Source organism: Mastigoproctus giganteus, chromosome 6, assembly GCF_048544385.1.
Source record: "Mastigoproctus giganteus isolate SK-2022 chromosome 6, ASM4854438v1, whole genome shotgun sequence".
Taxonomy (NCBI): Eukaryota; Metazoa; Arthropoda; class Arachnida; order Uropygi; family Thelyphonidae; genus Mastigoproctus; species Mastigoproctus giganteus.
Window position 1 is genome coordinate 109,805,573 of NC_143580.1, and position 15,702 is coordinate 109,821,274.

The 15,702-nt window shown below is 35.3% G+C and overlaps 1 protein-coding gene across 1 annotated transcript in view; it reads left to right on the plus strand.

Moving 5' to 3' along the window:
• LOC150084505 (transcription factor 12-like) overlaps nt 1-15,702 on the plus strand; it is a 288,229-nt gene that overhangs the window by 138,839 nt on the left and 133,688 nt on the right. Inside the window, exon 6 of the mRNA XM_090375252.1 lies at nt 6,744-6,823. Coding sequence (XP_090231378.1) covers nt 6,744-6,823 — 80 coding nt within the window. The remainder of the gene's footprint in view (nt 1-6,743; nt 6,824-15,702) is intronic.

Sequence of the window (15,702 nt, forward strand, 5' to 3'; positions counted from 1 at the left end):
AGTAATGCTTCACCAGTGGAGAAGACTAGTGTTACTTATTCTCAGTGGATACAACCACCCAGATGGCACTGTTTCAAAGCTTGTTGGCTTACTCATTATTGACGTATTCAAAGCAGTACAAGTTGTGAAGGTTGATTCACGATATCAGATATAATTAAACTATTCATTAATACTACCTGGGTAGTAGAAATGATCTATGTGCAGTAACCATGCAGAAATCTTTCATACTTTTAGACATTTAGTCAAGAAATATTTTTAGATTAAACTACACACACACCATCAAGCATCTCTCATATTGTGGAATTATACTTCATAACTAGGTTGTCACTATTGCAAAAACAGGGTACCTGCCCACCCACCAATGAGTAAGCCTTGTTAATGAGACTTGTTAATTATTCAAAGCAGTGCAATACTTTGGCAATTCATTGTGAAGGTTGATTCACAATATGAGATACAATTAAACAATGCATTCATACTACCTGGGTAGTAGAAATTATGTATGTGTAGTAACCATGCATAAACCAACTCTTTCATTGGGAATTAGTTACAGTGCTATACAGTGGAGACTTTTTATTGACTTATCAAAGAGGAGTCTCAAAGGTAAGTTGCTCCACAGTGGAAATAAATATGGGTTAATTCCAGTAGCTCACTCTGTACATTTGAAAGAAACATATGAGAGCTTGAAGTTGTTGACAAATATTAAGTATGAAGAACATGGTTGGTCACTCTGTGCTGACTGTAAAGTGATAGGCATATTACTTGGACAGCAATCTGACTACACAAAAATGCCTTGCTTTTTGTGTGAATGGGACAGCTGGGCAAGGAATAAGCACTGGGATGCCGAGGTTTGGCCATAGACGGAGAGTTTGTTGGCTCAGATCAAAGATAATAGTTCATAGATTACTGATAGATCCAAAACTGCTCTCCTTGCACTTTGAACTGGGTTTGATGAAACAGTTTGTGAAAGCTTTACTTCAGGAAGGTCCTTGCTTCAACTATCTTTGTACTCGATTCCCATCGATCACCCCAGAGAAGCTAAAACAAGGTATTTTTGTTGGACCTCAAATTTGCAAATTGATGAGGGACCAAGATTTTGAGGGAACTATGAATAAAATAGAAAAACAGGCATGGATTAGCTTCAGGTCTGTTATTGAGAACTTCTTGGGAAGCAATAAGAATATAGTTGAAAATATGTTGGCAAACTTCAGGAAGCTGGGCTGCAATGCGAGTGTCAAGGTACATTTTTTTACACTCCCATATTGTCTACTTCAGAAAATCTAGGCAGTATTAGTGAAGTACACGGTGAGAGGTGTCACCAGGACATTAAAGACATATAGACAAGGTACTGTGGCAGGTGGAATGCCAACATAATGGCTGACTGTTGCTGGAAGCTGAAGAGGGAATGCAAGAAAATCAAAGAAATTAATTTGACCCATTATAGATCAGTTTTTAAAATGAGAGGTAAGTGTTTAGTGGACTTCTTTACCACACTGCTCTTTTTAAGTTTTCAACATTTATTTAAATATAAAAGTTATATTCATTCATTCATTTTATTGGTAAAAGTAGTATGTTATTAGAATTTCATTGCACAAATTCTGCCAAAATTAATAAAAATGTGTGAAAAATCAAATTTTCTTTTTTAATTTTTTAAGAAACCTAATGAGATGGAAAAACACAAGTCGTTTTTGAAATCAGCATTAGAAAATGGTTCAAAAACACCCTCTTCTAAAAAAACACCAACTGAATTTTTTTCAAAATGCATAGTGTTATTTTATGCACATAATGTTTTTTTTTTTTTTTTTTTTTAATTTAATTTATTTTAGATGTTGAATGTGACTGTCACCATGTATTAAGAAAATTTAAAGTAATAATTTGTGCCAAAAAAAGTATAAAAAAAATGTTTGGAAATGATCAAAAATTTCTCGGATTTCCTAGTAACCATTAGATATAGAAACCTTTTTTTGTTTAAACTAAAATGCATTCATGATGAATTTATTTGAAGAATAGCAAAAAATTTCAGGGAACTTTAGTGGATATTTCAAAAATATTTAAATGGGGAGAAGTAATGGTAATCAAAAATTATAAGAAAAAAGTTAAGAGTGAAGAGAACGTTATTTTTAGAAGTGTAGTAATTACTTTGTAAATGATTGAGCTAAAGAAATCGCCAAAGAAGAGGAAAAGATTGAAATAGGGGAAGTTTTGGATGTGATCTCTTGGAAAATTTAAGTATGGAAAAGTGACAGGTGTAGATGAAATTAGACCTGAAAGCTTTGGGGGAAAATAGTAACTCTTGATAATACATTGCATTATCAGGAGGGAATTTTCCAGCGAACAAGTTCTAGAAGATTGGAATAAGGTATTAATTGTACCAACATGAATAAAAAGGGAAACAAAGCCAACTGTGGGCTCAGTTGTTTACATCCTGATCCAAACCATAGTCACAATACTTTTTGGTGTAGAAGGGTGAGATGGTGGTCATCTTGAAATAAGTTAGGCCATAAATAAGTTAGCTACCACTGGTTTCATCCTGTTAGAAACTCTTGTTTATAGTCTGATTGAAGCAAAATTTAAATACAAAGTGAAAATTAGTATACATAGTTGGGTATATGGACTATGTTCAGAGTCATCTTCTGAATTAATAATATCCAATAAACTGGAAATATCTGTTGACCCAGAACGTGATTCACTAAGAAAAATTTCCTCCTTTTTAATCAGTTATTCACTAGTTTTTGTTATGAAAATCAGTGTAATATACAGTCAGTTCTGCTATAATGCAGTACATGTGTTCCTAAAAATCTCCGCGTTATGGTATTTTGCATATTAAAAACAACAGGGCTTATGGGGAAAATAGGGATAGGGGCGGAGGACTCAAAAAAAAAAAAAAAAAATTCAGTCTGGTAAGTAAAACATTAAAAAAAGTTAAACCCAATAAAATTGCGAACACAGGTTTAAACATCTTAAATTTCTAATAAATAAATAAATATTACAGTAAATATAGCACTTTACCTTGACAAGATATGAAGTTTGTTTGTTTGATTGGTATTTTTTTTTTTTTTTTTTTTTTATTGTAAAATTTAAAACAGTAAAAAATAAGCAATCAATAACGACGAACACGGGACACCACCAAATTGCACAAGTGAGATTCGGAGTAACAAGTTTACGAAGCTTAAAAAAATAAGAATGATGAGTAGATTCTTAAAATTTATTTTTGTTTTTTATATGATTGAAGATTTCGTAGAAGAAGAAACACATTTCACCATGGTAACATAAAAACCCACAGAATTCCAGCTATCGGTATTATCGCAAATGCAGTAAGACCGAGTTCACTAACCATTTATAATTAGATTACACTAAGTCAGGGATCTGCAACCTGCAGCTTGCGAGCTGCATGTAACTCTAACTTTTAGCCCACATGAAGCACAATTTGAAATGGAGTTAGAGGACTTAAAAATCAAGGACATGTGGAGTGCAAGACCAAAATGCCTTAAAACTGAAATTGAGGATTTAAAAGGAAAAAAGCTGCCCTTGCAATTCTACACAAATGGACGGCAATGGATGAGTTGAAAAAGCAAGACCAAATTGTGTTTTATGCATGGAGTAGTTGGCCGGAAATGTATATAAATTTGAAAATATTTGCGCTTGGACGTCTGTGTTTGGTTCAACGAATTTTTGTGGGCAAATATTTTTGAACATGAACTATATTAAAAAGAAATCAAGAAACTGTCTGAACAATGAGACTCTCAGCATGTTTAAAGGTGAAAATTACAGCATACTCGCCTGATGTTGAGAGGCTCGCTCAAGAAGTTCAGCAGCAAAAGTCACATTAATTTGATTTGTACCTTATTGGATGTTTGTTACTTTTTTTCAGTATTAATAAATAATATTTTAAAAAAATGTTTTTAATAAAACACCTTCCCACTCTTCCATTTCTTAAAAATACCCCCCCCCAGCTTGAACTGAGGTGCTACTCTTTGGATTTGCTTTTTTTTATTATTAGATCAAAAAAGGTTGCCGACCCCTGCACTAAGTGAAAAGGCCAATAAACCAGGAACTGTAAATTGTTTTTATTGCTTTATGGTAGTGACCTCCAGAAATGTGCTCCTTTGCTCACGCTATCACACATCACGAAATTTCTGTTCGAACAGAAAAACGTGTGCTCCTGAAAACATGAGTCGGCCTACAATATCACACGTTATTTTTGTGAATACAGCGAATGACAACAGTGTATCTCTGATCAATACAACTACAGTAAATGGGAAATATAGCTCTCACACATTTGACATTTTTTAAGCTTTGTAAACCTGTATGTATTGCTGTCCAATTCGCTACGTTCAGCTTGGTGCCGGGTTTTACGTTCGCTTAGTGTTACTTGCAGATGAAATCGTGCATGAGCGAACATTAAAATCACATTATACTTGCATTGTTCCTTAATGTATCAGTTGTGTTGGAGCAAATTTGCTTTGCAAAAATGCATGTTATAGCAGAACTGACTGTAAAAGCAACTACAGTTCTCAGAAGAAAGGCTAAAACACTTTTTTTATATATATTTGGCAAATAATAAAATGACAAAAGGAAGCATCCCAGCACCAATCAAAAAAAATCTTCACCCATGTGTGATTCATGTGAAAAACAAGGCACACAATATTTTTGAATTGCTAAAGGTAAAGCCATCTAGCATACAGTATCCAAATTATGATTATAGAAATAAAACACCTTCCCACTCTTCCATTTCTTAAAAATACCCCCCCCCCCCAGCTTGAACTGAGGTGCTACTCTTTGGATTTGCTTTTTTTTATTATTAGATCAAAAAAGGTTGCCGACCCCTGCACTAAGTGAAAAGGCCAATAAACCAGGAACTGTAAATTGTTTTTATTGCTTTATGGTAGTGACCTCCAGAAATGTGCTCCTTTGCTCACGCTATCACACATCACGAAATTTCTGTTCGAACAGAAAAACGTGTGCTCCTGAAAACATGAGTCGGCCTACAATATCACACGTTATTTTTGTGAATACAGCGAATGACAACAGTGTATCTCTGATCAATACAACTACAGTAAATGGGAAATATAGCTCTCACACATTTGACATTTTTTAAGCTTTGTAAACCTGTATGTATTGCTGTCCAATTCGCTACGTTCAGCTTGGTGCCGGGTTTTACGTTCGCTTAGTGTTACTTGCAGATGAAATCGTGCATGAGCGAACATTAAAATCACATTATACTTGCATTGTTCCTTAATGTATCAGTTGTGTTGGAGCAAATTTGCTTTGCAAAAATGCATGTTATAGCAGAACTGACTGTAAAAGCAACTACAGTTCTCAGAAGAAAGGCTAAAACACTTTTTTTATATATATTTGGCAAATAATAAAATGACAAAAGGAAGCATCCCAGCACCAATCAAAAAAAATCTTCACCCATGTGTGATTCATGTGAAAAACAAGGCACACAATATTTTTGAATTGCTAAAGGTAAAGCCATCTAGCATACAGTATCCAAATTATGATTATAGAAATAAAACACCTTCCCACTCTTCCATTTCTTAAAAATACCCCCCCCCCAGCTTGAACTGAGGTGCTACTCTTTGGATTTGCTTTTTTTTATTATTAGATCAAAAAAGGTTGCCGACCCCTGCACTAAGTGAAAAGGCCAATAAACCAGGAACTGTAAATTGTTTTTATTGCTTTATGGTAGTGACCTCCAGAAATGTGCTCCTTTGCTCACGCTATCACACATCACGAAATTTCTGTTCGAACAGAAAAACGTGTGCTCCTGAAAACATGAGTCGGCCTACAATATCACACGTTATTTTTGTGAATACAGCGAATGACAACAGTGTATCTCTGATCAATACAACTACAGTAAATGGGAAATATAGCTCTCACACATTTGACATTTTTTAAGCTTTGTAAACCTGTATGTATTGCTGTCCAATTCGCTACGTTCAGCTTGGTGCCGGGTTTTACGTTCGCTTAGTGTTACTTGCAGATGAAATCGTGCATGAGCGAACATTAAAATCACATTATACTTGCATTGTTCCTTAATGTATCAGTTGTGTTGGAGCAAATTTGCTTTGCAAAAATGCATGTTATAGCAGAACTGACTGTAAAAGCAACTACAGTTCTCAGAAGAAAGGCTAAAACACTTTTTTTATATATATTTGGCAAATAATAAAATGACAAAAGGAAGCATCCCAGCACCAATCAAAAAAAATCTTCACCCATGTGTGATTCATGTGAAAAACAAGGCACACAATATTTTTGAATTGCTAAAGGTAAAGCCATCTAGCATACAGTATCCAAATTATGATTATAGAAAAACATGTTTTACAGGCAAATTGTATAACACTCAATATTTTAGTGAATACTTGCATTCAAAATTAAATGAAGATATAAAAACTTGCACTGCACATATATAGTCAAATCAGATTTTGACTGATGCATCTGCCTATGTTGTACACATGCAAATGTTAGTTGTAATTTTTGCTTTAGCTATATCACATGGCAGAAGTTCACAATTACCAACCCAGTGATTTCTTGCATAAGTAATATTTTTCCCTCCACCCCAGTACAGCATATGTAATATCAAACTCAGCCTTGTTAAGAACTGAATTTTATAGGAATATTGCTGCTACCTTTTTTTATTTATATTTTTACATAACATCTTGGCCTTTGCAGTAATTCTATTTTAATAAAAAGTGTGAATATTTAGAATTAAAACAGTATTTGTACCAAGATTTTCACTGCAGGTGAATCACATTGGTCTGTTGCTAACTTACATGCAGCTCCTACTGTGGTGTCGGAATATACTGACAGAAATTCAAATTTGGTAAGTAAGAATATATATATATTTTTTTTCTTAATATGAAACTTGATGTATTTTTATCATACATCTGCTGTATTTCTCAATTTCATAAAACTGCATAGGATATAGGATATGTAAATGCTTAAAGTTAATCTCACACCATATATCATCTACGTTGAACAGTGAAATAGACATTGCTTTAGCTTATATAAATGATCAGAAATTCTCTACAGTGAGAAATTGTATGCACATATTTCTTTTTTAAGAAATATGTGCCCAAGTTTACTGTTATAGATTAGTTGTAAAAAAAAAAGGGGGGGGGGTTAAATTCAAAGGATATACCGTGGCTGAAATATGTGTAATGTTGAAGAATTGTGGGAGAAAGATCCCTGAGGATACATTGGGTGCTGTATGCAAAGTAATAATATTCCACTGCGTTTGTACAATAGTTCAATTTTATGGTTGTTAAGTTTTGGACATGTATTTTATGCATATTGAGGGATCGTTAGGATCAGTGAGGACAAATAAAGAGAGCAGAATTTTTCCGTATCAGCTAAAAAATGTGTGTGTGAAATAATAATAAAAAAAAAAAAAAAAAAACACAATATTATACTATTGCAAATCCCAAAGTTAACCATCCAGTTCTACTTTGAAGTTAGCAAGATTGACTGTTTTTGCCACATTGGGATGCAGTTTATTTGTCTTCAGCTGCCCATAAGTGAATTTCATGAAATGAAGTCTTCTGTTATTCCCTGAAATTTTATATTCGTGCCCCCTAATTCTTGTTCCATCTACAAGGAAAAACAGACTTTCCTCATTCATTTTATTCAACCTCTTCAGTACTTTATACACCTGAATTAGAGATATAATAAACATTTAATAATAAAAAAATTAAATATATATAAAAACAGAAAATAACCTTATATGTTTCCCTCCTCACATAGGTAACCATCGCTAACCTTTTAATTTCCCCAAGATGCGGCATCAACTACCCACAGAGGTAACTTATTCCAGTAATTGGAATAAGTTACCTCACTGGCTAAAAAGAAAGCTTCCTACCGTCCGGTCGAAATCACTTTCCCCATAATTTGAATTTTTGGCCTCTAGTTCTGGAATAATTTATGACAGTCAATTTCACTTCCATTGATTTTACTATCCCCTCTCAGAGCCTTGTAGATCTCGGTGAGGTCCCTTGTAAGGTGCCTGGTTGGCCAAGCCATGTAGCCCACATATTCAAAGTCTTTCCTCAAACGGGTGCCCTTTTGCAGATCTTTCAAGTGAGTTGTCCATCTCTGGACTTTTTAAGAAGATCACTTTTAGGCAAGTTTCTATACTTGGACTCAGTATTCCAAATGTAGTCCTACAATTGCCTTATAAAAGACATGGCTAATGATATCCAGTATCTTTGAAACAAGCAGCATCAGAATTTGTGTTTTATTCCATAGCTGTAGATGAGACAATAGATATATCAAAAAATTTGGCTATATTTTATGTGGGATAATGGCAAACTTTACAATATGAGAAGATTTATGTGCTTTAAAATCAATGCATGTGACTACCACAAGTGCAGATCTCTTTTCTGAAATCAAATCAGCAATAAGTGATTTCAATTTACCCTACGAAAAACTGAGCAGTGTACTTGCAGATGGTGTGCCATCTATGGTAGGATCTCAAAGAGGACTTTTTACTTTCATTAAGAAAGAATTGGATAGCCATCAACTGGAATCCAATGTGTTAATAGTGTGTCACTGTCTTATTCACCAACAAAGTTTATGTGCACATTCTCTAAGAATGATCAATGTGATGAAAATGGTAACAAAATGTATTAATTTCATAAAAAATAAAGATTTAAAGAAATGTTAAAGGACCTTGAAGCAGAATATGATTTATTGTACCATTGTGAGATTCACTGGTTAAGCAAAGGCTGCATGCTCAAGCACTTCTATGAGCTGAAAGATGAAGCGAAACTCTTCGTGGATATTAAAGGCTCTTCCAATCCGAAATTAGAGGACCAAAAGTGGTTATGTGATTTGCCATTTTTGGTTGATATTACTAGCCACTTAAATGAACTAAATTTGAAATCACAAGGGCCAAATCAGCTTATTATCTCTCTTGTCAATATTAAGAGCTTTGAATCAGTGCTGCAATTGTTTGTAACTCATCTGAAAAAAACACTGCATGGTAGATTTTCCAACACTAAAAGAACTGAAACAAGAATCGATAGTGGAGTATGCTGCAGAGTATTCCAATCTTTTGAATCAGTTTCAAAAGAGGTTTCAAGATTTAGAAAATCATGAACTCAAACTAAGAATGTGAAAAACTCCTTTTGATGTGATGCTTCATGAAGCTCCTGAATCCTTGCAACTACAGTTAATTCATTTACAGTCTGATAATACTTTGAAATCCAAATGTAATGGGGTATATTTTATTTTAGAATTTTATAAATTCTATGTAGATACTGAAAAATATCACCTTTTGAGGAATCATGCATTGAAAATTGCATCACTGTTTTCTACTACTTGCCAGTGTGAACAGTTTTTCTCAACATTAAATTAAGTCTAGCACAAGAATCACTTGTGTGCTAGACTTACAGATGATAATCTTTTTATGCAAACAGCAATCTATTTTCAAAAGATATTATTCATAAAAATACATTCATAAAGCAAGCAAGTTATGAAGTGTGTGAGCTAATTGCGAAGAAAATGAAATCACACGTCGAAGGTGAGTTTGTTAAAGAGTGTATAGTTGCTGTTGCACAAATTTTAACTCCAGAAAAGTAAAGCTGGGTCAACCTTCTCATTAAGGTGCAAGGTAAGAAGTTTCATTAAAATTAAAACATTTTAACTGTGGTTAAAACATTATAACCGTGTGGTTAATTAATGCATTATAACATTTTAATTAATATTGCTTAGTGTGATCGTGTATATACCTATGAATTTGTAAAATTTAAAATTCATTGTTTTTCTCAGCAAAGATGCCCCCCCCCTCCCCCAGGTTCTTATGCACTTGCAGTTTGCCCCAGTACTAAGGTTCCCCACTCATGATATACAGTGATTTCTCATACTCATTGTTTCACAACTTAACCATTTTTGTGGTACTATTAGAGATTGACTTGTAGCTATCATAGGCTTAAGTACATTTCATTACTATGTAACTGTGTCATGCCATCTTTTCCTGCTTTATCAGAATGGCCAGCTCTGTATTCATCTAACTAGGCATCCTACTTGTACTTGTGGGATTTACTTAAAGATATAATTACCATCAGGGTTAAAGGAAAGGGTTTTTCCTTCCATGAAGGTGACTACAGCGATGTCAGACAGCTTTTAAATTCTGTACAGTGGGATCAACTGATGATGTTACCAACCTTGGGGTAATACAAGCATTAGTGGAGTAGTTGGAAGATAGAGCCATCTACCTGCAGTGAGCATTCAGAGAGAAAACTGGATACTGAATTGCAAAAAAAAAAAACAGTTCAAAAACCGTGAGATGGAAGCTTATTTAGTATTAGTAACGGCCGCATGGTGCAAGAAAGCCTATGGCTTATGCTGCACCAGCCAAAAAAAAAATCCGAACAAAACAATGATAAAAACAAATAATAATAATAAAAAAATAAATAAATAAAATAAAATAGATAACTAAATAAAAAAAAAGGAAATTAAACCTATCATCCTATGCGCTTCCCTTACCCAAAAGTACTATCCAGATGACCTTTGAATTTCCCCAAACTGTCGGCCTCTACCACCCACGAAGGCAACTTATTCCAGTAATTTATAACTCGCTGGCTAAAATAAAACTTCCTACAGTGCAATCTAAACATTTCCCCCTGTAACTTGAATTTATGTCCCCTAGTTCTAGCATCATTTATAATCTTGAAAATTTTGTCCTCATTCATTTTACTGATGCCTCTCAGAGCCTTAAACACCTCAATCAAATCTCCTCTAAGGTGTCTAGTTTCCAAACTCTGCAACCCACATATTCGAAGTCTTTCTTCATAAGGACGCCCTTTTGCCGATCTCACCAGGCGAGTTACCCTTCTTTGCACCCTTTCAAGAAGCTCGATGTCTTTCTTTAGGTGCGGTCTCCATACTTGAACACAGTATTCCAAGTGTGGTCTAACATAAGCCTTATATAATGGGATTATCACGTCCCTATCTCTACTTGCAAAAGTTCGATAGATCATCGATAGGATTTAGAAGACCTTTATGCCAAACTTGATAAAAAGCCTTTGAAATGTCAAGAAACTGTCTTGTGTTTCACCAAACTTTTCCATTCAGTTTGTCCATAGATGGGTAACACAAGCCAGAATATCACCAGTAGATCGACACTGATGGAATCCATTCTAGCAATTGTTGATCAGATGGAAGGTTTCTAGATGGTTTTAAGACTTGGCGGTTAATTGTTTTCTCCATTACTTTAGAAAGAGTAGAAGTAATTGCAATGGGATGTTAATTGGATGGGAGGGATTTGTGATCCTTTTTAGGAACTGGCTGTATATTAGTATATTTCCAAGCAGAAGGAAAAACACCTTTGGAATAAGAAAGTGTAAAAAGGCAATGCAGAACAGGTGTAAGTTCAGGAGCACAGGTTTCGAGAAGAGTTGGAGAAATACTATCAGAATCTGGAGCTTTCTTAGCATCAAGATTCATCAAAATCCTTCTGACATTCTTTTGATGGAAGACCACAGGAGGCATTGAATGGAGCGTATTGGGAATGGAGGGAGGTAGTTTACCACGAACATTAATACACGAGTTGGAAGAAAAATGGGATGCTAGCAGGTCAGCTTTATCCTTGGCTGAAGTGGCAATAGAACCATCTGGTTTTGACAGGTGGGAGTGAGAATAGAGATGGACAGAAGTTGCAGCCAATAGCTTTGGCAAAAGACCAGAATACTCGGGTACCATTTGGACAAGAGCAAATTTTGTACTCTTGGTCTTTTCAAAATCTAGTTTTGACTGATTAATAACTTCTTTACAGTTGTTGCAAGCTTTGGTGTAGGCAGAAAATGAACCTGGAGATTTGGATAAGAGTCAAAACTTTATTCCTGTATTATTTTTTTTCAATGAACAATTTTGCTACTCCTGTGCTCACCTTCAGTAACACTCTAATTATTGTTCATGATCACCTATCTCTGTTGGGATCACTGAGACTTAATCTCTTTGTATAAACATGTCACAAATATTGCTTCCATGCATCAAAAAACTGGGTTATCTGTTTTTGCCTTCAGTTTTGCTTTTCTGCTTGTCAACTGCTGACTATACAGATCTGACTTATCATTGAATATTATTCCCACATCTGTGATGGTTCCCTTATAACCTTTAAGCTCCTTGACTCCATTAAAATCAGGGCATTCAGGTTACTTGATAACATGTGTTACGTAATTTGTCTACTCTGTTTCATATATGTTCAGTTTCTGCTGTATGCCTTTCTTGTAGATATCATTTCATTCTTCTGAAATGTCATCTGTAATCCCACTGCTGCCTTACAAAGCAGTCCAAACACATGCCTTGACCAGTGAACATCCATTAATTGTTCAACTCCGAACTTACAGAACTTAACTTTCTTCCTTTATCTTTTTGACTTCTGTTCTCTGGAAGAACTTTCCTTCACATGTATTTCCCCCAAATTCCTATCCAGAAATCCAAGTCTAATGTCACCAGTAGCTTCTGTCTTCTCAACTCTGAACCTGTGCATGGCACTAATTATTTAAGTACTGGAGGTTCTGTAAACTTGTGTTTCAAGTTTTCAGTTTGAGATTTTTGGGTATAGTAGTCAGTGTGCATGGCCACAAGCAAGGAGATTGCAGGTTCAAGCCCATATGCTACCACAAAAAGTTCATGGCCCTTTGTGAACTGTGGCACTAAAAATCCAGCTGCCTTATTTAATATGTATGTAGGCATAATGAATTTGTATACTCTTCTGTCTGGCACTGGCTGTCTAGAATAAACAGGAATTAAAAAAAAAAAAAAAAAACCCTAAAAAATGAATTGTAAATAATTACAATCAATTTTAAAATATAAGGAATAGGTAGAATATTTTGCCTGTCAGTAATCGGTCTAGGTGCTGAGAACTCCATAAGAGATAAAAGCAGGTATTGGCATCAGTTGCCAGCAGTGATCAATCTACTTTCTTTGTGTTTAACAAAATAAGATGTTATACATTGTTCAAGATAAAAAGGACAATAAAGAATTATTTATTTCTTTATTGGAATAATTTGTTCTTGTGTCTAATGCATTAGGCTATGCTGAGGCACACCCTAGTTATGCCTGTGGTTACAGCATTTCTCATTGTGGAATGTTATACTGCTGATTGAGTGTGTGCAATCTCCATTTGCGTTTTGCCGTAGCAAATATGATAGTGCTGTGCTAATTAATGAGCACACACATTCTCTGTTTACTGAGTGTTTAGATGGAAAACAGGTTGTTGTTGTTAGAGGTCTGATCCATCACATATATTCTCTCTTTTCTGCTATGCATAGCAGGCAAATTGCCTGTGCACCTTTCATAAAATCTGTCATTCTACTTTTGCCTGGGTTTTTTTTTTTTAGTTATTTTTTGTATTTTAGTTTTATTTTATTTTTTTAGTTATGTGAAATTTTTATTTTTTTAATGTACTATTTTGTAATCGTATTACAATTTATATATTACTGTAGTTTGGGTTTTTATTTTGTATTGTTTAATATTGTTTTTTTTTTTTTTTTTCGTGATTGTAAAAAAAATTGCAGTAAAGTTCTGTTACACTGAACTTCTTGGAAGTGCACAAATCACTTTGTTGTACAGAAATATTGTTATAATGAATGTCACTGAAAATTATTTCAGAAAAGTTATTAATAGTTAGATAAATTCTGCTATGCTTTTCTGATAAATGATGTTTTCAATTTAAATGGTACCAGTGTCCCTGTTGCTTACATTTAGGTTTAGGCTTTTTGTTGTCTGGACTTTTTTTTTGTAATAATTCAGCTGTAATTTCAAAATTTGATGTTAAGATTGAATTTAATATAATCATTTAGCATTAGTAGAGGCATTTGATGCAAGAAAGCAAGCTTATGCAGCATCAGCCCAAAACAAAAAAAAAATAAAAAATAACCACTTCCACTTCACCCCTCTGTTCGTTTGAAATACCTGTCCAGCTGAGCCTTAAACTTATTTAGGCTATCAACTTCCACGACAAGGGATGGAAGTCTATTCCACCAACCAACCACCCGCTGGCTAAAGGCAAATTTCCTCACGTCTATCCTACATCTGTCTTTTCTCAATTTGAATTTATGCCCTCTCAGGTGATTATTCTGAGCAAGAGGAAGAATCCCATCAGCATTGAGCATGCTCAAACCATTCAAGGCTTTGTACACCTCTATCAGATCACCTCGCCATTGCCTAGTCTCCAGACACTGTAATTTGCAAAACTTAAGCCTTTCTTCGTAAGAGCACCCCTTTGTTCCATTCACTAATCTTGTTGCCCTTCTCTGTACTTGTTCCAGCATCTCTACATCCTTCTTGAAATGTGAGGCCTCCAGACCTGTATACAGTACTCTAGGTGTGGTCTGGCCATTGCCTTATACAAGGGAATAATCACCTCCTTATCCCTGTTAGAAAAATTCCTATATATCATTGACAATACACCATGAGCTACTCTTGCAGCCCGTCTGCACTGCTCACAAAACTTCATATCTGCCTGCACAACCACCCCCAGGTCCCTTTCATTCTCTACCACTGTCAGTGTAGTACCACAGAGTTGATACGTTGCTCTGGGGTTGCTGTTTCCCATATGTAATACTTTACATTTGTCAATGTTAAACTTCATTTGCCACCTCTCAGCCCATCTGCTCAACCTGTCCAGATCCTGTTGCAGTAGCATAGTGTCAGTAGTGTCCTTGACAACCCTGCCAACCTTCGTATCGTCTGCAAACTTGGACATTAAGCTTGATATACCATCATCAATATCATTTATAAATACAGAAAACAAAAATGGACCCAATACTGAACCCTGAGGGACTCCACTAATAACATTAGTCCACGATGAGCAGTGTCCATTGATTACCACTCTGTCTTCTCTCCCTCAACCACCCCTTTATCCACAGCAGCAATTTGCCTCCAATGTCACATTGCTCCAATTTGTGCAGCAGTCTTCCATGTGCAACAGTATCAAAAGCCTTTTTAAGATCCAAGTATATAATATCAAAGTTATTCCCTGCATCCAGTTCTTTTGTGGCTGCATCATAGTATCCAATCAAATTGGTCAGGCAAGACTTCACCTTAACAAAACCATGCGGTGTCTGAGCTATAACTGAAGTCTTGTCTAGATAATCCTGCAGTGCTTCTTTAACCAGTGCCTCCATTAATTTTCCAGGAACAGAAGTTAAACTAACAGGTCTATAATTATTTGTGTTGCCCTTTGATCCTCCTTTGTGAATTGGGGTCACATTTGCACATCTCCAGTCCATGGGTACTTCCCCGGAGTCCAAGGAAGCTCTCATAATTATGGCTAAGGGTTTGCTTACTTCCTTTGCTGCCTCCTTTAATAATAACTGGATAGATCCCATCCACCCCAGGTGCCTTTCTTGTATTTATCTTCAACAATTTCTCCTCCACTTTACTCTCAGTTATTACAAGATTCTCTAGCTTACTGCCACAGTTGAATACACCTCCTGGCATTCCCCTTGCTGAATAACTCCTCATGTGTAAATGTCGATGCAGAATATTCATTCAGTTTGTTAGCTACCTGAGCAGGATCATCAAGAGTTGACCCAACGATATCGAGTGGACCAATCTGATTCATCCCCTTCCTTCTAGAGTTTACATAAGTAAAGAACTCTTTGCTGTTTTTCTTTACATCCCTTGCCAAAGATTTCTCGTAATCTGCCTTCGCCTGCCTAACCTCCTTTGTAACTTGGTTACAGATCAACTTGT